The 25,791-nt window shown below is 40.9% G+C and overlaps 1 protein-coding gene across 7 annotated transcripts in view; it reads right to left on the reverse strand.

Annotated features, from left to right (window-relative positions):
* Nucleotides 1-3,752: 3,752 nt before the first annotated feature.
* OSBPL8 (oxysterol binding protein like 8) overlaps nt 3,753-25,791 on the reverse strand; it is a 99,164-nt gene continuing 77,125 nt past the window's right edge. For all 7 annotated transcript variants that reach the window (XM_072863931.1, XM_072863921.1, XM_072863960.1 and 4 more), the window contains 15 exons: nt 24,862-25,033; nt 21,282-21,516; nt 19,693-19,877; nt 18,849-18,930; nt 17,485-17,583; nt 16,962-17,058; nt 16,517-16,615; nt 11,330-11,427; nt 9,870-9,959; nt 9,157-9,293; nt 8,642-8,827; nt 6,059-6,146; nt 5,553-5,655; nt 4,845-4,950; nt 3,753-4,588 (listed from right to left, as the gene is read on the reverse strand). In XM_072863931.1, coding sequence (XP_072720032.1) covers nt 4,453-4,588; nt 4,845-4,950; nt 5,553-5,655; nt 6,059-6,146; nt 8,642-8,827; nt 9,157-9,293; nt 9,870-9,959; nt 11,330-11,427; nt 16,517-16,615; nt 16,962-17,058; nt 17,485-17,583; nt 18,849-18,930; nt 19,693-19,877; nt 21,282-21,516; nt 24,862-25,033 — 1,913 coding nt within the window. In that variant the 3' untranslated portion in view covers nt 3,753-4,452. The remainder of the gene's footprint in view (nt 4,589-4,844; nt 4,951-5,552; nt 5,656-6,058; nt 6,147-8,641; nt 8,828-9,156; nt 9,294-9,869; nt 9,960-11,329; nt 11,428-16,516; nt 16,616-16,961; nt 17,059-17,484; nt 17,584-18,848; nt 18,931-19,692; nt 19,878-21,281; nt 21,517-24,861; nt 25,034-25,791) is intronic.

Raw genomic sequence — 25,791 nt, forward strand, 5'->3', positions numbered from 1 at the left:
CCGCCGGCGCCCGCCGCCCCACGCCACGCCCCGCCACGCCCCTTCCGCGAGCCGCGCGCAGCTGCAGGCTTGCGCACGCCGCCCCGGACCAATGACTGAGGGCGGCGCATGCGCCGGGGCGGGCGCGGCCCCGCCGGGAGAGACCCTGGCCCTGAGCCGACCGCGGGCGGCGGCGGGGGGGGCCGGGGTAGCGGGGGAGAGGCGCAGAGAGCCGAGCGGCGCGGAGGTGCGACACGTCTTTATTGGGTGCGGCGGCGGCAGGCGGCGCGGCAGGGACGAGCCCAGCCCAGCCGCGGGCCAGGGGCGGGCCGCCGCCGCCGCCGCCGCCCGGTAACGGTTCCAATCCCTTAAACAGACGGCGAGCCCGGGTGACGTACAGCGCGGGAGCGGCGGCGAGCGAGCGGAGACAAGTCAACAGGGACGGACCCTGTGTCGTGAAGACTAACTTTCCCGCTTGGCCGAACGAAAGGCCTAGGCCGGGCCGCGGGAGGCCGGGCCGTGACAGGGCAGCGCGGCGGAGCCGGCGGCAGGAGCGGCAGCCAGGGGCCTGCCCTCTGCCCTCGCCCTGCTGCACCGTTACCTTAAGGATAAAAAGCCAAAATAAATCTGCCTGTGAGGTTGTTACTTTGTTATGGCGATTTCTGTGATACCACAAACAAAGTACTGCAGCTTCATCGAATCAAAGGCCAGAAATCCTCCACTCGTGGCTCACCAGTGGGGAGAGGGAATAATTCAATGGGTTTTAATAGTTGATTTTTCTTCCCCAGAGTCTGACTAAGCAGGAAAGTTAGTTTTCAAACACAAAAGCCCTCACAAAAGGTCAGATGTTACATATGGCACAAACTGGACAAATCTTTACATGTCTCGGAACAGCAAGAAACCCATCAAGAAGGCACTGTTTACAATACTTGAACATCTGCTAAATTTTCTGTGATTTGAGGATACCCTTGAAATAACAATAATTAAAACTTACAGATGTACAGAATCCTTGTTATATGTTATTTACACAAACGGTGAAGTAATAGCCTTTAAGAAACTACAGGAAACATTGAATCCAGTCTGTTTCATAAACATCAGTCTAGCAAAAAAAAAAATCCCAAAGGCACAGGAGGGCAGCAAACAACAAACAAAAAAAGGAAGAAACCAGCATCACTACATTTTATGGGACCACCTTTCAAATAACTTATGAGATTTAATTGAGGGGGGAACAACTGGGCTATACCCTCATTAAGTAATGTCAACTATTTAAAAGGAATCAACATGTGAAATGCAAGAAACATCATCTACTGCCGAAACTGATACTTGCTACATTTCACATGGCATATTTACTTTTCTTTAAAGTAAGTTAAAGCACATGAGAGGCGTAGAGTGCATTTGAAAAAAAAACAAAACAAAACCAAAACAACAAAACCACAACAAATTCTGAAAATATTTCCTGTACAAGAAAAAAGCCAAACAAAACAAGATTTGTAAGTCAAATGTGAAAACAAGTGCTGTTTTAAACTTTAAAAACTAGTAGGAGGCCACAGCCCTCAAACATCTGCAAACTGTACAATCAATTTTTATAACTACGTGCAGAGCTCAGTCTTAAGTACATAATATTCAAGATCAGCTACACATCATGGTTAAACAGGACAATGGTGATGCGCTAAAGAAAAGGCTTCATACACGCCTGTGACCAGCTGTAAAAATCAGGCAAGAAATTTCTTTGTTCTGTTCACATGAGGGAACATCATACAAAACCCAGCAAAATAGGAATTACTAGGTTTTCAATGTACTTTTCAGAATTTAAGTTATCTAATCATACAGTCAAGCAGAAGTCTGCAATTTTACTTTTCAAAAAGTTTCATTATATATCCTTTACCTTCCTGGACCATCACTAAAACCACTTTTACAACAGAATTAAACTCTAAAAAATAAGTTGAAAAGGAAAATAAGCACAGGCATTTTGTCTCGCTCTGTTCAAGTCTTTCACTTATCTTGAGCTGAGCATGAATTTCAGATATGGAGTATCTGTTAGTCCGACATTGTCCAACACTGCACTGCCAGCTAGCTGGCTGGGTCAAATCCACACTTACTACCATGCAGTCCGTGTAAAAATACATGCAGACTGTGTTATTAACTGATCTTGAATAGAAGTGATTAAAAAAACAACATGAAAGGGCAGAAGGACACTTCTATTTACAAGGGAGATAAAAGCTTGTAACTATCAGTCAAGAGTTTCAGCACCACAAATTTAGCAGAGTATTATTTTAGGGGATTGAACTTATTGCCCAAATTCTCAGTCATTTCCTCTTGTATTACTCCCATGTACAGAGTATACTTAAAGGCTTGTAATGCATCTTAAGACAGGTGAAGCTTTGACATCTGAATGCGAGAATGAATGGCCAAATTCCAGGCTGAGAACTTCAAATTAATGCTATTATATTCTGCTTTCTTTATGCCATTTTATACACAGCTAACAGCTTCAGTTTCTGATTAGAGACTTAACTTAGGGATTTTTTTTTTTTTTTAATTTTTTTTTTTTTTTAAATTGAAGTCCCAGTGAGGGACTTTCTGTATTCACAAATTTTACCTCACCAGCTGTAGATACAATGGAAGTCCAATCAAGCTTGGACTTGCCCACATATACAAGATCACTCTGATTAAGGTACCGCATTCCAGAAAATGGTTCAAGACCAAACTATGCTAATATGAAGCTGTAAGAAATAAGCTGAAGTTGACTGCTTAAGTGATAAACTTTTACGTAGCTGAGGCCCAAAGAAGGGGAAAAGTAAAAGAGAAGGGGACGTGCATGAACATGTCAGCCACAGGAATATATGAGTTAGACTGACAAACAACAAATAGTATTTTCACTACATACCGATGCAGAACAGAAAGGCAGATCACCTGGAGAGTCAGGGAGGCTGCCTGAGGCAGAGGGATAACCGGGCCATGGCAAAAAGCCAAAAGTGACCTTTGAACTGTTCCACTGCCCGGGATGGGTTTGTTTTCTGAGAGGATCCTCTGAAAACAAACTTGGCTGCCCTTTGCATTGTGCCGCTCATCCTCCTGTTGCCTCATCTGGGTTACTGAGAGTACCTTTATGATACTAGCCCCTTTTTGACTTGGTATGCTTGACTGGCATAAGGAATTCACCAGATAAACACTGGCACTAAATTTTTTTGCTGGAATTTTACAAGTTCTGTACATGCATATATTTCTTCAAATAAAAATGTTAGAAACCCTGGTTTTAAATTGAAACTGAAGCTTCACATTAGTTCGTACAGCTACAGCATAATGAATAGGTGCATCCGTGTGTTCTGTTAGGTAGTATATACTGCAGTAAGGAAGAATTTAACAGAGATGTGGGGTTTCACTCTCATTTGTTTTGATATGTGTGTTGTTACCCATCTCACAATTTCTGAAGACTTTCCCCGTGTAAACACATGTTTTCATTTGCAAGTGAACTCATGTGGTGCCCGAATTCTGTTCTACATCGTGTGCCTTTTGGGAGGTTCAACTCAAGCTACATACTAAGCACACCTTTGCATCTTCACATTTTGTTTCAAAAATAAGAAAGAGTCCTGGCATCAGCAGTCTGTCTGCTTACTGTGACATGGCCACACACAAATGGAAATTCAAAGCTGTAGATTTATCAAGACTTACAAACATACCGTAACTCCTTGACATTTGCACTTCATGAGAGAGAGTGGACCAAGACAGTACCTTCCCGGCTGCTGTACTGTTAAAAATGTGCTCTGTACAGTAGATGCAGGAATGTTTTTATGAATAATCTGAAGTTTTAAAACTATAAAAATAAAAACAGCTGGCTTACAAGCCACTATAGTAATTCAGGATAAAAACTGTCATACTTCCAAAACAAATCAAGGACATTACATTGCAGAATTCCCAAAGACTTCAGCTTTTTACTTGCCAGTTCCTAACACTCATGATGATCTTTGTATAATAATGTATTTGTTTGACCTTAAACAAAAGTTTACTTCCGAACACCCAACGCCATTTACAAAAACTGTTGGCTACTTCAAAAGTTCCTTTGTTACAAAAATGGTAAGTTTAAATGTAACAAAGTATGCTCATTTATCATTCTATCGTAACAGGAATCACATCCTACCTACAGGGTCTGACCTCTGAATTTTTAACTTCATCTATTCTGTGGTGAAGATTCATCAGTACAGCAGATGACATAATATAAAACACAAGGCTGATGTCGTATGTCTGTGAGACAGAGGCACACACCAGGAGCGAGAGTGTACTGGCACTGACACAATTCTTACTTCAACTGGGTAGACAGGAGTATGATTCTGAACCATGGACGCTGAGGCAAAGTTCTGTAAGTTGTTGCTACAGGCCTCTTTCAGATAATATTGCATCATTTAAAGTCCAACCTAAAATATGGTCCCCAGTAACAGTTCGATCATTCCAGTTCAGAAAGGCCCTTGTTCACACTTCCTATTTGAACAAGAAATTAATGATAAGCTGCAGCAGGACCACGAGTAAAATGAAGACATAGTGCTTAAACTGCAAGAAATGGTAGTCCACAGGTGGTGAATTAGAAGTGACTCTATTTCGTAGAGCCATAATGTCTCTGTAAGATAGAAAAAAATAATCTGTAAATTACAATCTAGACAATTTGGCATTTTCTAGTATATTAGGGCTCCCTACAGAAGACAGTTTTTGAGGAAAATTATGAAAAATTATTGAGCAATCAACGTTTGGGAAGAAGGGTAGTTTAAAGACATCAGGGTTCTAAAGCAGAAAGATACATACCAGCCTCCAAGGAAAAAAAAAGCTAGAAAATTAGTATTCTCTAAACCATTTTAAAGCATTTTATTTAGTACTACCTTTTAATATCTTCTTGTGTTTCCTTTATAGATTCAATGGCACTCTGCAGTTCACCAAGGTCTGCCCCTTTTTTCCTTATTCTTGTGTTATGCTTCAGAAGTTGCGCTAGAAACATACAAAAGCCAGATGTAATTCACAGAAGTGACTGATAAGTCAAAAAAGGAACAAAGTATTAATGACAAACTCAACCAGCTACAAAAATGAGGAGAAAGTTTTCTAACTAAGCTTCCATTGACAACTAAAGCTTTATTTCAGAGTCACCTATAAGCACAGAAGGACAGCAAGGTAAATGCTTCAAGTATCTTAAAACACTCACTGTATTGTTTAATTTCTGCAAGCATTATCAACAACAAAAATCTGCCTCTTAGCAACATACTGATCTACAAATGAAAACGATTCATCTTGTTTTAAGAAAAGAGTTTACAAACACATGTTTTTCCCCAGATACTAAATATGTGCAGCACTTAAGCCTACCTACACTACATACTGAAGTTTAAAAGGACAGGGAAGTTTGCAATTAAAAGCATAAGCCATTCTGCTGCTTTTGTTTCTCCAGAATGTGTTTCACATTGGATAAAACTGTGATCTAAAGCATGCATTATTTCATAATACAAACATCAAGATAAGAAGAGTATGTGTGACTACAGAACTCTGTTTCACTGTCAAATACATTTATTATTTCTGTATGCAAATGTATCTTTTCCTACCTTCACTCCCAGAGGAATCCTGGTTATCAGGCTCAGGGGATGAGAAACCACACTCTCCTTTCTTCTGACTGGCTGGCTTTCGTTTGATTTTTGGAACATTAACCTACAATTGATAAACTTATGAATTATTTCCAGAGAACTAGAACTGCAGCAAAGCAGTACATTCTAACAGTAATAGTTAAAAGCACAATATCTAATAGAAGTCCAAGTTAAAGTTTTTGACGTATAAGCAGTCCGAAGTTTGTGCATCTTCTCATTTAAGGGAAAATACACATTAAACTGTTGAATTCAAGTTTGCATATTTTATATTCCTATCCAATCAAGTCATCTCTACCACTTAGGATGGAACACAGAAGTGAAAGACTACGGATTGGGTAAACTACATTTTTGTAGGATAACAATAGTATTTCCCATCGCTCCCAGTGCTTTGATGACCTTTATACACATAATGCAATATACACAAGTCCCTGGATCTTGCTGCACCTGCTAACAGAACTGGAACATACCATTGGTGTCCGATGTCGAACTTTTGTTTGGATGGTGCCATCTTTTTCAAACTGGATCATATCATTCAAAGGGTCCCATGGTCTGGTACTAGACAAAGTGAATATAACTGATTAACCTATATAGAAGTCAGACATGGAGTAAGTGATCCTATCTTCCACCTATAGACCAGTCTTCGACTGAAGGGCCAAGAGAGCCAAAAATAAACTTCGTGTCCAGGTCAAACCCTCAGACAGCTGGTAAGGGTACAAGCTATTGTATTAACCAACAATATAATTATGAAATTATCTGGCTACAGGTATGTATTTGTCAAACATGGAAAGGTTTTCTGCTTAATGTACAGTTATTATTCTACAACTACAGCAAAATTAGGGGATTTTAAAAATTATCATTATTTTGGACTGTTATTTGTTTTTTCTTTTAAAAGATGCCTAGAAAGGAAAGGTTAAGAATCAGTCACCTCAAACCTGCTTTCATCCCAAAATGGCTAATAGTAATCAAGACTGGTTTCAAGAAGCACTAATGAGCTACACACAGTTTGCTTGTTCTGATTTTTAAGGGTGCTTTTCCAAGTACAGGTTGATACAGAATTTAAAAAAAAATAAAAATCAAGCAAAAGACACATAGCTCACTGGAGAGCAACAAGCAGCCAAAGGCAAAACCTGACATCCCCACTGGTTACAGCCTTTTCAGGATAGAAACTGCAAGTCAACTGCATGAAGATAATTCTGATGCACAGCTTTAGTGAGAGCAGATTAAGCATGGATTTCCTTTCGTCTCCTCCTGTATGCCTTTTAAAACGGTTGTAGCTGTTTCAGATGTTGTGAGCATAGACCTGCATTTACATCTTAGCTTAACCTGACTTGAATCAAATGTCATCTAAGGTAACTGGGTAAGAACAAGGCATTGCTCTCCCAAAGGTCTTTTGTATCTGTAATCCAGATGCCTAAATCCATAATCCAGATACTTTAACAAATGCCACAGCTCACTGAACACATCTTTCACAGTAAGCGTAAAAGACTGCTCTCTACATGCACCAGGTAGTGAGCTGGCATTATTGCATAAAAGGAGACGGAAGTTTCTTCCAGGTACTGCTGACAGCGCAGACTGCATTCTAGCACATCGCAAAATTTCCGTGGCACATCCTTGAACCACAAGGCGTCAAGGAGACAAGAAATAATGCAGATTAACAAGATAGGTCTTAGAGCTGCAGGGGATAGTCTTAACAGATTTAAAGTGCAGTACTTTTCCTGATGGTTTTACACAGGGTTCAACAGTTTGGGCAGTCAATTCAACTGGGCTGTTCACAACTCTTCTAACAGGAAGAGGCATCGACGGCACCAGAAGATTCAAACCAAGAGAGGGTGTTTCACAGAGCACTTAGTCTAGTTGGAGAATTCCCTGCTACAGGATGTTTTGGGTGGTAAAAGTCTCCACAGACTTAAGAGGAAACCAAGGAAATTCATGGAAAAGAAATCTATTGAGAGTTGCTAAATACACAGAATCCCTGCTTGGTTCCAGGAAACCTCCGAGTTGCAAATTTGCTGGAGACATGAAGAGTACTCAGGATTCTTGTACTCCTCCCTATACATACACTTAGAACACTGCTGCAATATTGCCATTCTTATACAGAAAGGTGAAGGGTTCCCAGGTTTAGCCATGGGAATATACTTCCAGCATCCATGGCTTCAGAATTACTTAACTCAGAATGAATCATCTTTGGATATTTTACTTTCACAATCCCTGCAATATAGAAGCATGCTGGGTATTGAAAAAGAATCAGCAGAATGTGAGTGTCCTGTGAAAAACATCACTAGTAAAGGGCTCAGCTCCAGGCTGACTCTTGCAAGCATTGGTGAGAACACAGAATGCATCCCAGCAGTCAGGGAGACAGCTACATCTTCATCTTCTGATCCAGATCGTCACACAAAGAGATGTGCCCTTACATGTGCAGGGCATATCTGACAGCTGAGAAGAGCCACCTGGTTAAACCACTGCTGTAAACTGCTGTAACCTGCATTAACTACTACTGTAAACCTGTTATTGTCAGAGTTATTCTAACATATAACAAATTAAATAGCTCAGTTCAACTAAGCACAGGCTCTTCTGATTTCCAGACACTAGATTTTCTGATTTCCAGTTGGTATGCCCATATGTACCATATTTTCCAGTCTGGGAAAATCTGTGTAGCTGCTCTGGTCAGTCTCGGGGTTGGGGGGAAAGGAGGACAACGCATCCCAAAGTGCCATGCCCAAGAAACTCTAGAACATAGCATGGATTTGTAGAGGCACATAGCTATAAAGATAAAAAAGAAAAAGCCCATTGCAATGGTTACATGAAACACGGTTTGCTGCATTGGCAATCACTGCCTTTTCAACACTAAAAGGGCCAACCAAGTTCAGCTAAAAAATTATGCATTTTAATTAAAATACATAAATAAGAATATCAAATAGCATTGCGTATTGCACGAGTTTGAACTCCGCTATATATCTGAGTTCTTTTGCTCCTGAAACCACAGGAAGAGGCTCAGCAACGCTGCCATGCATTTAACAAGCACTTTCTGTTACAAGCACTTCAGGACTCACTCGGCATATTTGTAGTGCCATTCTCCTGTGACGGAATCCTGATCGAACAGCTTGCACATCCACTCTTCACCCTTAAGTTTCCTCTCTTTGGCACTCTTTCTCTGAGCTTCTTCCAGAACGTATTTCTCTTGAGTAGCTTCTGTTTGGTCTTTATTATTTATTGCTCTTGTCACTTGTTGCCAAAGCCTGACAAACAAGTAATATAGAGAGTTACAACCTGGTTGACAGAAATAATTGCAACCATTTCCTTAATTATAAGCTAAGTAAATGGACCAACCTCTAAACAGAATATTACCATGTTGTAATATATGTTTTATCTACATTTCCGTCAAGACTTTCCATGACTGTAACGTTTGTAAATAATGATCTCGTATTTAATGGTATTGCTTTCTTGTTTTACAGGCCAGTATCAGCAAACATGGGAAAGAAAGAAATCATACTCTGTTCATAATTTGGAGAAGATGGTGAGTTTTATTTTGTCAAAAGAATTATGCATGGTTCTAAAGTGAACTTACTTCTCTGACTCAAAGTCATCTTGCTCTTCAAACTTCACTGTGTATCTAGGTAATCTACGCTGCTTGATATCAGATGTTGGGTTCCAGAATGTCTCTGAAACATCTGTCTTCTTGTCACTAATAGTAACTTCACTGTCCTGTAACATATATAATTCAGTTACCTTAATTGTAATAATTGCAAAGAGTCCCAAAATAACACAAAAGGGAGGAATAAGCTTTTTTTTTTTTGTAACAAGTATTTATTTTCTTTTGGATGCATGTAGTTAAGAATAATTAGATATGCTAACTTTAAAATTTGATTTCTGTGCTCTGTGCTAGTTCTAACTTGGAACAGAGATGCAATGGAACTATTACCATGTCCAAAAACCAGCAGTGCCAGTGTCATCTCACCAGAACTGAAGCAAGTTTAAACATTTAATGCAGTACCATAACAATTCTTCATAGTACTAAGACATATATTAAAAACATTCCACAAGCTGAAATGTATTTTTTTTAATGAACTACTCAAACGTACAGAACTTTTCCACCTTTTAACAGTTTCAAATAACACTATGTTGACTCTATACTTTGAGAACTGTCTAACTATAAAGAGATACTTTCTATAAAAGTGGTACTTAATCAACTCTTTTTTTTTTAAACTTGAGTCTTTTTTGTAATTAAGTGCTATTTTAATCTGTCTCAACTATTATAAAATACCATCACTCACTACTTACCCAGTGACCCTCCAAAATAGCCAGAACTTCTTTGCCAAGCTTAATTTTCCCTGATATTTGGTTAACACTGTCGTTGTTACCCAAAAAAGGCTGCAAAACAAAAGAAATGCTGTCATGTTTGTTTTAATAGCAAATTATTTTTGCATTTATGTTTAGTGTTAAGGAAAAAAGTGCATTTATGAAATGTGATGTAAACAGCCTTGATGGTTTTTAATATTATAACTTCTGCCTATTTAATCCCCAAAACAAGTCTAAAACCACAGTAAATTGTTCTCTTATGCTGTATTTTCATAAAAGATTTGCTGAGCAAAAGCATTTTCTAAGAAATGTGGAAAGAAAATGGAAAATAATGCAGAAAACAGTGACACAATGATATCTTGGAGGAAACAGTCACTTGCTACACTAATTTCTCCACTTTGCCAAGGACCATTTGTTACTAGAGATTTACTCTTGCAGAAGCAACAACAGAAATGATTGCCAGGGATTTTCTTTGGCTTTTTTGATAGTCTGCACATGTATCCTGTGGGCTGACGAGGCAAAATATCAATTAACACAGCCTCCTAACTTTTATGTTTCCCCTATAATTTCAACTGAATACAGTTTCCCTCTCCATGTGCACACTTCTCCTTAACAACTGTTTGTTCAGCTTTAAATCAGTTTCTGCCTCAAAGATGGCAAATGTATTTTTCAGAAGCGCAAGCCATCTCTATGTAGTTTAGAAACCTTTGTTTAGCTTTTTTGAGCGGGGAGGTGCTCCTACAGCAAGCACCGCTGCCAAAATTGTCCATGTAAACTGTTGCTTAGCACTGGGCATTAGGCTGATTTAAATGTTAGCCAAAACCTTTGCATCATCTTTATTCGAGGTGTCGTGAGCAACTTAAATTTTACCCAGGATGGAAGAAGGGAACCTGGGTCTGTATTCTCCTCCAAGGGCTCTCGAGGAGTTTAAAAAGACCCCAAACATTTTTAGAGAATTAAAAATCACCAAGGCATATTAACAACAATACACAAAGTAACTGAACCACTGACCAGATCACTAAACACTTGCCCTGTTCTTACACTTTCCTAGACACAACTGTTGCCACTGTTGGAGGTAAGACAGACCGTTGCTTTTTCCCACTAGAGCTGTTCTTAAGATTCATAGAACTAGCAATATGTTTGCATCTTTTATCCCCAGAGACGAAGACAGCACTGTAAGTTTCAGTCAAAACCTTTGGACCCAGAAGAATACATTAAAAAAAAAGAGATGACAATATAAATCCCTTTTTAAAAAAAAAATAATCACAATTTGCTAGATACACATAGCTGGATATGTAACAGTTAAAATGAAAATGCATCCATTTCCAAAACGACAATTCCATATTACATCAGATCACATCTAAGGAGTGACCTAGTATTTTTTTTTTTAATTATCATTATGCTCATTATTTTCCTTGTGCCCACTCACAGCATTTACTAACCTTGAGTTTGAATTCAATTGTTGCACTGTAGCCAGTTTTCTCACAGGTGATGTTGACTGTTCCCCCAAGCTCTAAGGTCATTGTGCCATAAAGAATTCCTGCAAGAGAAAAAAACCCAGCTAAAATGAATGTTTATAACTGAACAAGAAAAAAAAACCTAAGTTCTTTGGGCACAATTCCTAAAGTAAACATGCCTGTGCCAGAGGAAAAATCACCTTTTCAAATGACCTTTCCTAATGATAAGCATGATCTTTCTGCCAAATAAGATAACCCAAACAGAAACAAAAAGATCTAAGTGAATTAGAGGTAAGCAGGAAACACAGTTTGTTAAGACATATCTTCGGCAGCGTATGCTGCTGGCTCTAGCAAGGATAGTATTTAGTCTTATTGGAGACGATAGGAAAAGGGAAGCTTTTGAGGTTAAATAAAGACAGAAAAATAACTCTATGACAAAGAGAGCAAAGAAAAACTTCACTTGAACAGAAGCAGTATGTACAGTCAGACCACAGGTGACACAATCATGGACAACCAATATGACAATACTGATCACCTCTCTAAAGACTTTTGGAAGTACAAGGTTGACAATGCTGAGTACGCTTTCTTTACCATCATGACTGTCTTTCCCTCTGCAATCCAGCTTTTTTAACACTGAATATATTTTACATACATGGATGCATGTGCAAATGGTTTTTTTCACCATGCACATTCTCCTTCCCTGCACATTCTACCTTTTTCCCTCTCTATCAGCTTTTTTAGTCACACTAGTTCTCCTTCTTCCTGTTTGACTTGAATGTATGTTATGTGCTTTTTAATTGTTAAGTATTATTTTTGTCACCAAAGCTATAAAAAAAAAAATCCAACAGAGTATTAAAACATCCATGAACAATGGAAAGAGAAGAGCCTACCAAACTAATATCAAATTATCTAATTCTGCTAATTCATTTTCATACATCTCAAATGAAGAAAATATTGTAGTTGCTGACTATAAGTCTTCTGAAAGAGAATTCTGGCAAAGAATATATGGGTAGGTATACCCAAATAAGAAACAGTTTAAAAATCAGCAACTCTGCAATGTATTTTGTACTACTACCAACCTTCCAGAAAGCTTTACAAACTACTGTCTGCTTTACCGTAGTGAAACTAAAGACAAATGGTCATGATTTACACTCAGATCACACAGTGAGGTGTAGATACTACATTGCCTTTTATGTTTAGAAGACGAAAAGACGGGAAGAGAAGATGGGTTATAGTTGTGGGTAACTCCCTTCTGAGGGAAACCGAGGGTCCGATATGCCGGACGGACCCTCCTCTTAGGGAAGTCTGCTGCTTCCCTGGGGCCCGGGTGAAGGATGTCACGAGGATACTCCCTAGCCTGGTACGGCCCTTGGACTACTACCCCCTACTGCTCTTCCATGTGGGGGGCGATGAAGCTGCAACACAAAGTCCTAGGGCAATCAAAAGAGACTTCAGGGCCTTGGGACGGCTAGTAAGAGACTCTGGAGCACACATTATTTTCTCCTCTCTCCTTCCAGTTGTGCGCAGCGACACTAGAAGGAACAGAGACACCCAATCTATTAACTCATGGCTCCGTGGCTGGTGTCATCGCCACGGATTTGGTTTTTTTGACAACGGGATGGCCTACACAGCACCGGGTTTGCTGGCGTCTGATGGGATTCATCTTTCTCAAAGGGGGAAGAGAATCTTTGCTCAGGAACTTGCGGGGCTCATCGACAGAGCTTTAAACTAGACTTGAAGCGGGAGGGGGATAATATCAGGCTTGCCCGAGGGAAGCTGAGGGACAACGTGCCACGGTTAGAGGGAGTGGGTGCCAGTGAGGGCACTCGGCCTGTGTCTCTGAGATGTGCGGGGTACGCTGGGGCACAGCCGAAGACGAACAGAGTTGAGCTAGGGGATACTGAGGCAATAGGAGCCAAGAGGGAAATGCCAGGGAAATGCCTCAAAGCACACAAGGGGTGTTCTTCTATGAAGGAGACACGGACGACAGCCCAGCTGAAGTGCCTCTACACCAATGCACGCAGCATGGGCAACAAGCAGGAGGAGTTGGAAGCCATTGTACATCAGGAAAACTATGATATGGTTGCCATCACGGAAACGTGGTGGGATGACTCGCACAACTGGACTGCGGCGATGGATGGCTATAAACTCTTCAGGAGGGATAGGTGAGGCAGGAGAGGTGGTGGGGTAGCCCTGTATATCAGGGAGTGTCTGGATAGTTTAGAGCTTGATGATGGTGATGATAGGGTGGAGTGTCTATGGGTAAGAATCAGGGGGAAGGCCAACAAGGCAGATATTGTGGTGGGAGTCTGTTACAGACCACCCAACCAGGATGAAGAGACTGATGAACTATTCTATAAGCAGCTGGGAGAAGCCTCATGATCGCTAGCCCTGGTTCTTGTGGGGGACTTCAACCTACCAGATGTCTGCTGGAAATACAATACAGCAGAGAAGAAACAGTCTAGGAGGTTCCTGGAGTGTGTGGCAGATAACTTCCTGACACAGCTGGTGAGTGAGCCAACTAGGTAAAGTGCCCTGCTGGACCTCTTGTTCATGAACAGAGAAGGACTTGTGAGCCATGTGATGGTTGGAGGCTGTCTTGGGCAGAGTGATCATGAAATGATAGAGTTTTTGATTCTTGGAGAAGTGAGGAGGGGGCTCAGCAAAACTGCCACCTTAGACTTCCGGAGGGCAGACTTTGGCCTATTTAGGAGACCGGTCGACAGAGTCCCCTGGGAGGCAGCCCTAAAGGGCAAAGGAGTCCAGGAAGGCTGGACATTCTTCAAGGAGGAAGTCCTAAAGGCACAAGAGCAGGCTGTCCCCAGGTGCTGAAAGATGAGCCGGCGGGGAAGACCACCAGCCTGGCTGAATAGAGAGCTTTGACTAGAACTCAGGAAAAAGAGGAGAGTCTATGACCTCTGGAAGAAGGGGCAGGCAAGTCAAGAGGACTACAAAGGTGCAGCGAGGCTGTGCAGGGAGAAAATTAGAAGGGCCAAAGCTGAGCTAGAGCTCAATCTGGCTGCTGCCATAAAAGACAACAAAAAATACTTCTTCAAATACATTAACAGCAAAAGGAGAGCTAAGGAGAATCTCCAGCCCCTAGTAGACGGGGGAGGGAACACAGTGACCAAGGATGAGGAAAAGGTTGAGGTACTTAATGCCTTCTTTGCTTCAGTCTTTAATAGCAGGGCCAATTGTTCTCTGGGTACCCAGCCCCCTGAGTCAGAAGATAGGGACGGGGACCAGAATGGAGCCCCCATAATCCAGGGGGAAATGTTTAGTGACCTGCTGCACCACTTAGACACTCACAAGTCTAAGGGGCCTGATGAGATCCACCCGAGAGTACTGAAGGAACTGGGAGATGTGGTCATCAAGCCCCCTTCCATCATTTACCAGCAGTCCTGGCTAACTGGGGAGGTCCCTGCTGACTGGAGATTAGCAAATGTGATGCCCATCTACAAGAAGGGCTGGAAGGAGGACCCGGGGAACTACAGGCCTGTCAGCCTGACCTCGGTACTGGGGAAGCTGATGGAGCAGATCATCCTGAGTGCCATCACACGGCATGTAGAGGATAACCAAGGGATCAAGCCCAGCCAGCATGGGTTCAGGAAAGGCAGGTCCTGCTTGACCAACCTGATCTCCTTTTACAACAAGGTGACCCATCCAGTGGATGAGGGGAAGGCTGTGGATGTTGTCTACCTAGACTTCAGTAAAGCCTTTGACACGGTTTCCCACAGCATTCTCCTGGAGAAACTGGCTGTTCATGGCTTGGACGGGTGTACTCTTTGCTGGGTTAAGAACTGGCTGGATGGCCGGGCCCAAAGAGTGGTGGTGAATGGAGTTAAATCCAGTTGGCGGCCGGTCACAAGCGGTGTTCCCCAGGGCTCTGTGTTGGGGCCAGTTCTGTTTAATATCTTTATCAATGATCTGGAAGAGGGGATCGAGTGCACCCTCAGTAAGTTTGCAGATGACACCAAGTTCTGCAGGAGTGTTGATCTGCTTGAGGGGAGGAAGGCTCTACAGAGGGATCTGGACAGGCTGGATCGATGGGCTGGGGCCAACTGTATGAGGTTCAACAAGGCTAAGTGCAAGGTCCTGCACTTGGGCCATAACAACCCCATGCAATGCTACAGGCTTGGGAAAGAGTGGCTGGAAAGCTGCCTGGCAGAAAAGGACCTGGGGGTGTTGGTTGACTGCTGGCTGAATATGAGCCAGCAGTGTGCCCAGGTGGCCAAGAAAGCCAATGGCATCATGGCTTGTATCAAAAATAGCATGGCCAGCAGGACTAGGGGAGTGATCGTGACCCTGTACTCGGCACTGGTGAGGCTGCACCTCGAATACTGTGTTCAGTTTTGGGCCCCTCACTCCAAGAGAGACATTGAGGTGCTGGAGCGTGTCCAGAGAAGGGCAACGAAGCTGGTGAAGGGTCTAGAGCAGAAGTCTGATGAGGAGTGGCTGAGGGAACTGGGGTTGTTTAGCCTGGAGAAAAGGAGGCTGAGGGGAGACCTTATTGCTCTCTACAACTACCTGAAAGGAGGTTGTAGAGAGGTGGGTGTCAGTCTCTTCTCCCAGGTAACAAGTGATAGGACGAGAGGAAATGGCCTCAAGTTGCACGAGGGGAGGTTTAGACTGGATATTAGGAAACTTTACTTCACTGAAAGGGTTGTCCAGCATTGGAACAGGCTGCCCAGGGAAGTGGTTGAGTCGCCATCCCTGGAGGTATTTAAAAGACGTTTGGATGAGGTGCTTAGGGACATGGTGTAGTGGTGGACTTGGTAGTGTTAGGTTTACGGTTGGACTTGATGATCTTAAAGGTCTTTGCCAACCTATACGATTCTGTGATTCTGTGAAAATATTGGAAAAACTCAAAACTGTTCTTCAAAAAAGGCAACTCAAACAGTAAATTACTGTCATATAATGATAGATAACTCCATATATACTCTTACTATTTATGAAAAAAAATCTTTTTCTGTCCCAAAAATAGATCATTGCTTAAATAACAGATGTATTTTTCTCCCAATAAAATATGTGGAAGCCTAGAGCCACCAATGTTGCCAATGTTCAGAACACTCTTCTCAGATGACAAGCTTGAATCCATCACAGTATACTATTTAGAATAATGAACTTCTGTTCTCATAACTTTGCCATCTAGAGAATGAAAAAACCCACTACCTTTACAATGAGCATATGGCATTGTCATTACATAATCTTCTCCCCTATTTAGGAATGTTAGCCGTCCTTCTCCATCTAGTATGGCAGATAACGAATTCCCTGAAATTCAAAGACAGAAAATCACATTTCTCACCCTGCAAGACAACAGTCAACATTTCCTAATCACTGAGCAACAAAATTAAGAACATCAGTATATTTAGCATTGCAATCTATCCTGTCTAGTGAAGCCACTATAATACACAAAATTTCCAATTAAAAATTAAAATACTCCAAAACCAGAAATTAATATTGCGAAGACCAGTAGCAAAAATTTGTAAGGAAAGGATGATACAGTGATCAAACCAGTGATTCTTCTAACAGCCTTCTTTCATCCACAAAACACAGCTCATTTGCACCGATTTTACACTCCTCAATAAAGGTACAACCAGAAAAACCCATTATTTACCATAGAATTTTGATTTGGCCAGAATGCTACCACTAAGGCAAAAACCATCCTTGCGGTTGCTAACATAGAAGGCAGATATTGGAGGATGATGGGATACCTGTTGAAAAAAACCACATATTTTAAAAAAAGGAACATGCAACATAGCATAAACCTTGAGCTAATAATGACAGAATGCAAAATCCAAGCTGCCCATAATACAGTTAATATACGTGAAAAGTGACTATAATCTTTAAAGATAAAGATCAAGCAAACATTCTTACTGAATTTCAAGAGTTAAGAAAATTAGCACCTGACTTTTACTGGAGGAAGAGGAAACAGAAATGCTGGAAACACCTTTCTCTGTCTCTCTAGAAAGACACACTAAAAGAGACACTGTAAAACAACCTACACTCATCAGGAGAGCTCTTAGGATACTATTCATACATTTAAATACATTTTCTGAAACTGCTACATTGTTTATCTAGCACAAAAATGTGAAATATTTATTTTTCTTCAAAATATTTGTGCTGGTTATCGCAGCTACCTGTTCTGCAATGTAAAAAGTCTTGCTATTTGTCCTTGGATGAATCCACATGCAGCGGAAAGTCTCACCGAGTATAGGATTGTATGGCTTTTTTAGTCCCTAAACAGAAACAGAACAGGGAGTAACCATACAATGCAGGTACAGAACTTACAAAATATCTTCACTGACAGACTGATAAAGTAAGACACACACACACAAAATCGTAATATATATGCTGAAGCACATTGTACTTGATTTCATCATTTGAATATTATGCTCAGTTACTCTGCTCTTCATGCTAAGGAAATCAGCATAGATTTAGTATATCTGCTAAACTATTCCAGGCTACGCATAAGGACAAACAGAATATAATAATTTTTGTAGGAGAATTATTACAGACTTTTTGTCTGAAGTTAGGTAGTAAGTACTTTCTTCTTTCAATACTGTTTCCCACCAAAATGACTATAAAGAATATTTAGTGTAAAGCTAAATGAAGTGGTGGAAATATTACTCCTCCAACTGCAGCATTGTCCTGGTTTCAGCTGAGACAGAGTTAATTTTCTTTATAGTGGCTGGTATGGGGCTATGTTTTGGATTTGTGCTGAAAACAGTGTTGATAGTACAGAGATGTTTTAGTTGTTGCTGCACTAGTCAAGGACTTTTCAGCTTCCCATGCTCTGCCAGGTGCAGAAGAAGCTGGGAGGGGACACAGCGAGGAGAGTTGATCCAAACTGACCAAAGGGCTATTCCATACCACATTACGTCATGCTCTGTATATAAAGCTGGGGAAGAAGAAGGAAGGGGGGGACGTTTGGAGTGATGGCGTTTGTCTTCCCAAGTAACCATTACGTGTGATGGAGCCCTGCTTTCCTGGAGATGGCTGAGCACCTGCCTGCCCATGGGAAGTAGTGAATGAATTCCTTGCTTTGCTTTGCTTGCGTGCGCTGCTTTTGCTTTCCCTATTAAACTGTTTTTATCTCAACCCTCGAGTTTTCTTACTTTTGCTCTTCCGATTCTCTCCCCCATCCCACCAGGGGAGAGTGAGCGAGCGGCTGCGTGGTGCTTAGTTCCCGGCTGGGACTAAACCACGACAAGCATGTTATCACCAAAGAATGGTAAACATAGAACTGGCTCAACTTTTTCACAAAACATTTAGTTCAACTTCTACTTCAAGGGAAAAAACACACAACTGAACATAGTCTATTTTAAGCATGGCTAGGGACCAAAAAGGTCCACAATGTATTTGTGTGAATAATGAATACTTAACCTTGCTTATAAAAAATGCATAACAAGATAATTTAAAAACAAAAAACTTACTCTGGCACATCCCTAAACCCTCAAGCTAGACATAATGACTAAAGTAAAGACAATATGTGAGAGTACACCTTTGGCTTTTTGTAGAATCCCGACAAATACCACTTCACTACTTTTTTCATGCGGTTGTAAGCATTCTCTTCAAGAGCAGCTCTATGAAACAAACAGAACACACAGATCAAAAATCAATATTGTTTCAGTTATAACACGCTATCAATCATTGTGATATATCTTGTGTCTAGGAGTTGACTAAAACAAAGGTTTTGCGATTTGCAGTACTGTAAAACTTTCAGCCTGACTGCATCAAATTCAGAGTTTTCAAATAATTGCCTGAAAATGAAAATCAAATAAAAAACCAGAAATAGTATTTCCATAATTGAGTCTGTTCTTTGTAACATTAAATCCTGTTCCACCCCCACTGAAGTTCTTCCTTTTATAAAAGGCACCACTTTAGAGAACTGGCCTACTTAGGTACAGAACTTACTGTTGAATAACCTTTCAATTTACAGTCTTTAATTTATTAGCTACATTTGAGCAGGCAACTATAAATCTGAATGGAACTTAATACTGTATTTAAAGGTACTGTTTTACCATTTTAAATATGCCTCCTAGAGAAAAAAAAAGCTAATTTTGAGAAGTCTTCTAATCAGCCTCCAGAAGCTAAACCAGAAATGTCTGCAACACAACTGCTATTACTAAGAGGGGACAGACTTCAAGATGTACCATATGAACTCAGGCAGTTAGCTTTCACAAGACAATGATATCTGATGACTGATGCATTGTCAGACAAACATTCAAACTCTAGGCAGTCTGATGTTGTTTAAGTAGACTGGATCAAATGTTTTAATATACACTGTTACCTCATTTTATTTTAAAAAATGAAAAGAACAAAAACCAGAGAGAGGGTTGACTCACTCAGACAGAAAGTCTGCATGGTAGTAGTAATCAGACAGCTTGTCCAGGAAAGAACGAGGTTCCAAGATAAACGTAGGCAGTACAACCTTGGACAAGTCCATTCCTGGCCGGACTTGCTTCAGCAGTGTCCAGATCAGACTTTTGTTTTCTTCTGACACTACTTCTGTCTGAGCAGCCTCTCCTGCCTAGGATGAACCAAAAACTGCTTACAGAAAGGAGAAAGAAAATAATCCTCCAGAAGATAGGTCAACACATTCTAAGGATGCAATGAGAATGGAAAATGGATGCTTAAAATGAATGACTCGGAGAAGCTGAAGCAACTATGGGAGAAAAATCAACTTTCTCTAAATACAGTTATGATACATCTTTATTGAAGTATGACAGATATACTATTCAGCATTAAAAACTGCATTTGCTTTCATCAGCCCTAAACCAGAAAAAATTGAGGTAGAATGTTGTTCAGAAATCCTCCTTTAGTTCTCTCCTAGGCATCAAGTACATTACCCTGTGTTCTCACATGCAGGACTTACATAGCAAAGGGCTATTCATTCTACCAACTTTTCCCCACAATGAAAGCTGCCACATTTATGCTTTTCACTGCCTTGACCAGTGTAAAGGTACGAGTCAACAGTATGAGTGATTTTCCTTAAAAAAAATGACTATGGAGGGGTGAGCAAAACCAGCAGCTGCACCCCAATATGCTCCTTTCTGTCCCAGAACAGGGGAGATATTCTTCCTTACAGTTTCTGAAATCGAAAGCAAAGGTTGTAGGAAAACCATCCCTCTTTCCAGAACAGTTCTAAAACACATATTCAATAATTTATTGTAAACTTAAACTCCTCAACTTTTCCTAAACTACTGCTTCTTCTAGAAACAATACTAGAAAGCAGTAAAGCACGAAGTATTCATGTCCCATACGTATGAAAAAAAACCCTCATAGTTAGCACTTGAGAAGAAAGGGGAAATCTGTAAAAAGGTCATCTCAATTTCTGTTACTAAGTTTTTTGGTACCTTTATAGCAAGTAAAACATGCAAATCCCTGTCATATTCGCCTGTGTAGATACATAAGACAACCTGCAGAAGTGGAATGGCAGCTCTGGGGCATCATATTAGAATGCAAGGTGACATCAGAAACACAGCAAGCCTTCCACTGAATTCTGCAGACCCCATAACTGCTTAACTCCTCTCTTGCAGTAGAAAAAAAGAGATGTCAGCTTGCATTAAAATCTTCAACTTGAAGATTTTTACTTGAAGAAACAAACAGCAGTAAGTTAATCAAACCCAAATAGAAATAACAACAAAAGGACAGGTAGACATGGTCAACTTGCTGCAGGTGGCCCTTTCAAACTGAGCACCTTCTGTCTTAGCAATATTCCAGATAATCTCATTACCTCTGTCAAAATCTCAGAGACAAGCATAAGAGTGGCAAAACAGAGCAGAACATGGGTGAACAGAACTTTTTCCCCCCATTATTGCTGAAAATATAAAAGCCAATCCTGCAAGTCAGCTTTGAAGCGTAGTCTGACCCCTAAAATATCAACTTTCTATTTGGAGAAGCTGCTTGCTCACTACATCAACAGCACTTTTACCTCCCCAAGTTCTTCATGACTCTGTTCTAAATAAGTAGTTTCCTTGATATCAATTGGTTCTGGATCGACATAAGAATCATCCTGCCGCTCCGATGTGTCGCTATCACTTTCTTCGCTTTTCCCCAGTCCGTCGTTATCAGATTCCTCGTGGTCATGGTCATTTTCCTTATCAGATTTGTCAGAGTACATATCTTGATCTTTAAAGTGATGCCTTTCAATTTCACTGTCATTTAACCTACAAAAAATAAAGGCTAAATGAATCTTCAACTTCACACAATAATTTCATGTTTCCAAACCAGGATCTTAATAACATACACACTAAAACTGCCAATATCAAGCCTGATCTGGCAGCAATGTCAAACTAGCTTCACTGGAAACACATAGGATGTACTCTTCTCACTAAACTGTCAAACGCACCAAGTTTAGAATAGTTCCATTGGAAGGGACCTACAATGGTCTTCTAGTCCAGCTGCCTGACCACTTCAGGGTTGACCAACAGTTAAAGCACGTTATTAAGGGCATTGTCCAAATGCCTCTTAAACACTGACAGGCTTGGGGCATTGATCGCCTCTCCAGGAAACCTGTTCCAATGTTTGACCACCCTGTCAGTAAAGAAATGCTTCCTAATGTCCAGTTTAAACCTCCCCTGGTGCAGCTTTGAACCATTCCCACGAGTCCTGTCACTGGATACCAGGGAGAAGAGATCAGCACCTCCCTCTCCACTTCCCCTCCTCAGGAAGCTGGAGAGAGCAATGAGGTCACCCCTCACCCTCCTTTTCTCCAAACTAGACAGACTCCTTAGATGTTCCTCATAGGACATTCTTTCCAGCCCTTTCACCAGCTTTGTTGCCCTCCTCTGGATGCATTCAAGGACCTGAACATTCTTCTTAAATTGTGGGGCCCAGAACTGCACACAGTACTCAAGGTGAGGCTGTACCAACGCTGAATACAGCGAGATAATCACCTCTTTTGACTGGCTGGTTATGCCGTGTTTGATGCACCCCAGGATTTGGTTTGCCCTCCTGGCTGCCAGGGCACACTGCTGACTCCTATTGAGCCTGCTGTCAACCAGCACCCCCAGATCCCTTTCTGCAGGGCTGCTCTCCAGCCACTCCTCTCCCAATTTATTCTTGTGCCTGGCATTACTCCATCCTAGGTGCAGGATCGAGCATTTGGACTTGTTAAAATTTCATCCCATTAATCATTGCCCAATGGTCCAATCTATCTAGATCCCTCTGCAAGGCATCTTGTCCCTCAAGAGAGTCAATAGCACCTCCCAGTTTGGTATCATCAGCAAACTTGCTAATGGTGCATTCAACTCCTGCATCCAGGTCATTGATAAAAATACTGAACAGAACAGGCCCTAGGATTGAGCCCTGAGGAACACTGCTGGTGACTGGTTGCCAGCCATACGTAGCACCATTCACTACATCCCTTTGAGCTCTGTTGTTCACCTAGTTCTTCACCCAGCGGTGTCATGAACCTGCTTATCTCACAGCTGGATAACTCATCCAGAAGGATGCTGTGAGGGACAGTATCAAAAACCTTACTAAAATCCAGGAAAGCTACATCCACCACCTTCCCTTCATCCACTAGGTGGGTGACCTTATTGTAGAAGGATATGAAATTAGTTAAACAGGACTTTCCCTTTGTGAACCCATGTTGACTGTGCCCGATGACTGCATTGTTCTTTAAATGTCTTTCAATAGCAGCCAGTATATAATCTTCATAATTTTTCCAGGTACTGAGGTTAGACTAACAGGTCTGTAGTTTCCTGGGTCTTCCCTTATGCCCTTCTTGTAAATTGGAATAATGTTGGCTAGCTTCCACTCAGCGGGGACCTCCCCAGACTCCCAAGACCTTTGGCAGATGATTGAGAGGGGTCCTGCTGTAACATCCACTAGCTCCTTCAGTACTCCGGGATGAATCCCATCAGGCCCCATGGACTTACAAACATTCAGCTGATACAACTGGTCTCTTACAATTTCAGTGTCCACAAATGGGAAGTCACTGTTCCCACACTCGTGGTCCTCCAACTCAGAGGACCGGGCAGCCCAAGGTCTACCAGTATTATTAAAGACTGAGGCAAAAAAGCATTGAATGTCTCCACGTTTTCTTCATCCCTATTTTTCAGGTGACCATCTTCAACAACTATCGGTGCAATGTTTTCCTTGGACCTCCTCTTGCTATTAATGTACTTAAAAAAGCTAGCTCTCAGCTGAAGCTAAAATTGCTTTCACCTTTCTTCTCCCTCTCCTGCCAACCCCATTAAAACGAGGCCTGCAGGTTTTGTTGCTTAGATAGTTAAGCACACTGAATACTCTTAGAATATGCTATATCAAAAGATCTACTTAATTAAACCATTAGTCTTAATTAGACTTAACACTTGTAGCTAATTGCTGTGATTGTAATCTGGGCCAGCTACTGATATTAAACTACTATTCATGAGCACAGATCTCCAGCTGGATTGTACACAGCAGTTTTATTGTTGCCATGAGATAATGGAAGGAGTAAAACTGTAGCTGAGCCTGCTTGGTCATCTGGACAGGGCCTTGAGTCTGGGCCAGGGGCAATAATTTGCCTTTTCTGTGCTTTTCTCAGACTATCTATGCCAGAAAGAACTGCATTTCTCCCAGTCCAGGTCTTCTGTCTCAAATACAGGAGCATACTCTTAACAGCAGTACAAAACTCCTGCCCACCCAGAAAAGACAGATGGGCAGCTAAATCTTCATAGGTAAAAGGGATTATTTGAAATAAATTTACATGCACCTGAAAGTACATTGAATTGGTGGAAGATTACTGAGAGAAACTCCACACAGCGCAAGCTTCAGACCCAATTACTTCAAATAAAGGACTAAATCTTTTATATTTTCTAATGCACTTTGGCACCACAATTGCAGTGTTTGAAAACACCATTCATTCGCCATGCCTGTTTAGTAATACATTGCCACAAAAGCTTATGCTCCCAAAAATCTGGCTGAAAGTATTTACTGAAATAAACAGGGAGTTACTCAAGGGCACTCTGACATTAGATACCAGGTTATACTAGGTAATTTCAACTTTTGTGCATTTAATTTAATAATAATAGGGTGACTGAATCATTATTCATCCGATGATTCAAAGCTGAGACATGCTGAAACCATTTAAATAACAACAGGATTATTCATTTCTTTAACCAAAGAGCAGCAACTTATATTCACATCTACCAACTTTTGTCACATGTACTAAACTTATTTTCAAGTGAAGCTAATAAGAGAGACCAACTTCAAGATACAAAAAATTAAAACTTTAACAGTTTAACTGAGTACTTAAATTTTAACAGTTTGACTGAGTACTTAAACTTACTGAGGTAATACTCAATCTTGAGTTCCTTAGGCCAAACTTTCCTCTGTATCCACTTTGCTTGAAAAAAGATTTGTTTTATCCACATACAATATAAAACACAGTGCAAATAAGGCATATAGAGAGAATTCAGGAGCAAAAAGAACTGCAACCTTAGAAAGAGATTCTTCCTGTGGAGAAGTTATCACTACAAGGTTCTGCGAAAAGGACAATCAGGTTTAGCAATTAATTCACTTACGGTAAGTTTTCTCCACTGTGCAAGTTGTTAGCACGAAGCAGACCATAGAGAGAGACATGAGTACTGTCTGCTGAAGAGTTCAAATCATGTTCTTTACCTTCTCTAATCATTGTACGTTTAAGTAGACTTGAACATTTCAGTGCCAGCTCCAAAGCATCCATCCAACACCTGCCTAAAGACAAATTTATTATTAGACTAAAAATTAAGGCTTTAACTAAACTATACAACTTCTATTTTCTAATTTCACAGTCCTTTTGGGTCTGCTTACATTGCCTTTGAAGACATACTTCAGAGTTGTTCCATGTTACATGCATTGGATTTTATAATTTGGTGGGGACATAAAAACAAGTCATAACTACCCAGCTCTGGTACAAGGGATGCTTCAGGGTAGGACAAGCGAGGTATATCATTATTCTGTTAGAGCATATTCCAGCATTTCTTCCTTAATGCAAGTATGGTTCCATCCAGGCCCTAACTGTTGAATTCCTCCAAAGCTGCCTGCAGCCCTGCTCTAGTTTTGAAAACTAAGTAACTGCATCAGATGGCAAAATTTGCTCATGTAATACAATGACAATGTGGAAAAGGAGCTATAATGATAGCATATAAATGCCATTTCAATATAAAATAGCAGACATTCTAATTTTTTGGGGCAAAAAGTAACTAAACAAATTTGTGTGTTCTTTCTGCTCCTTATTTCTTCATTTCCATGTATCTAATCCATTTTTTCAAATATAGAAGGCAAACGTAGTCCTATTTTTAAAGTCTGCAGGGATATGCTTAATTAACTAGTAGAAGGAAAGCAGTTGCTAGAACAGTCTTAAATTTTGTTTCCCATTGTAACCTTTGAAGATGATTGCATTGATATTGACCATCACCTTCCCAGTGATGAAGGGTGTTACAAAACTGTATTTTGAGGGAATTTTTACTACT

Source organism: Ciconia boyciana, chromosome 1, assembly GCF_034638445.1.
Source record: "Ciconia boyciana chromosome 1, ASM3463844v1, whole genome shotgun sequence".
NCBI classification, from domain to species: domain Eukaryota; kingdom Metazoa; phylum Chordata; class Aves; order Ciconiiformes; family Ciconiidae; genus Ciconia; species Ciconia boyciana.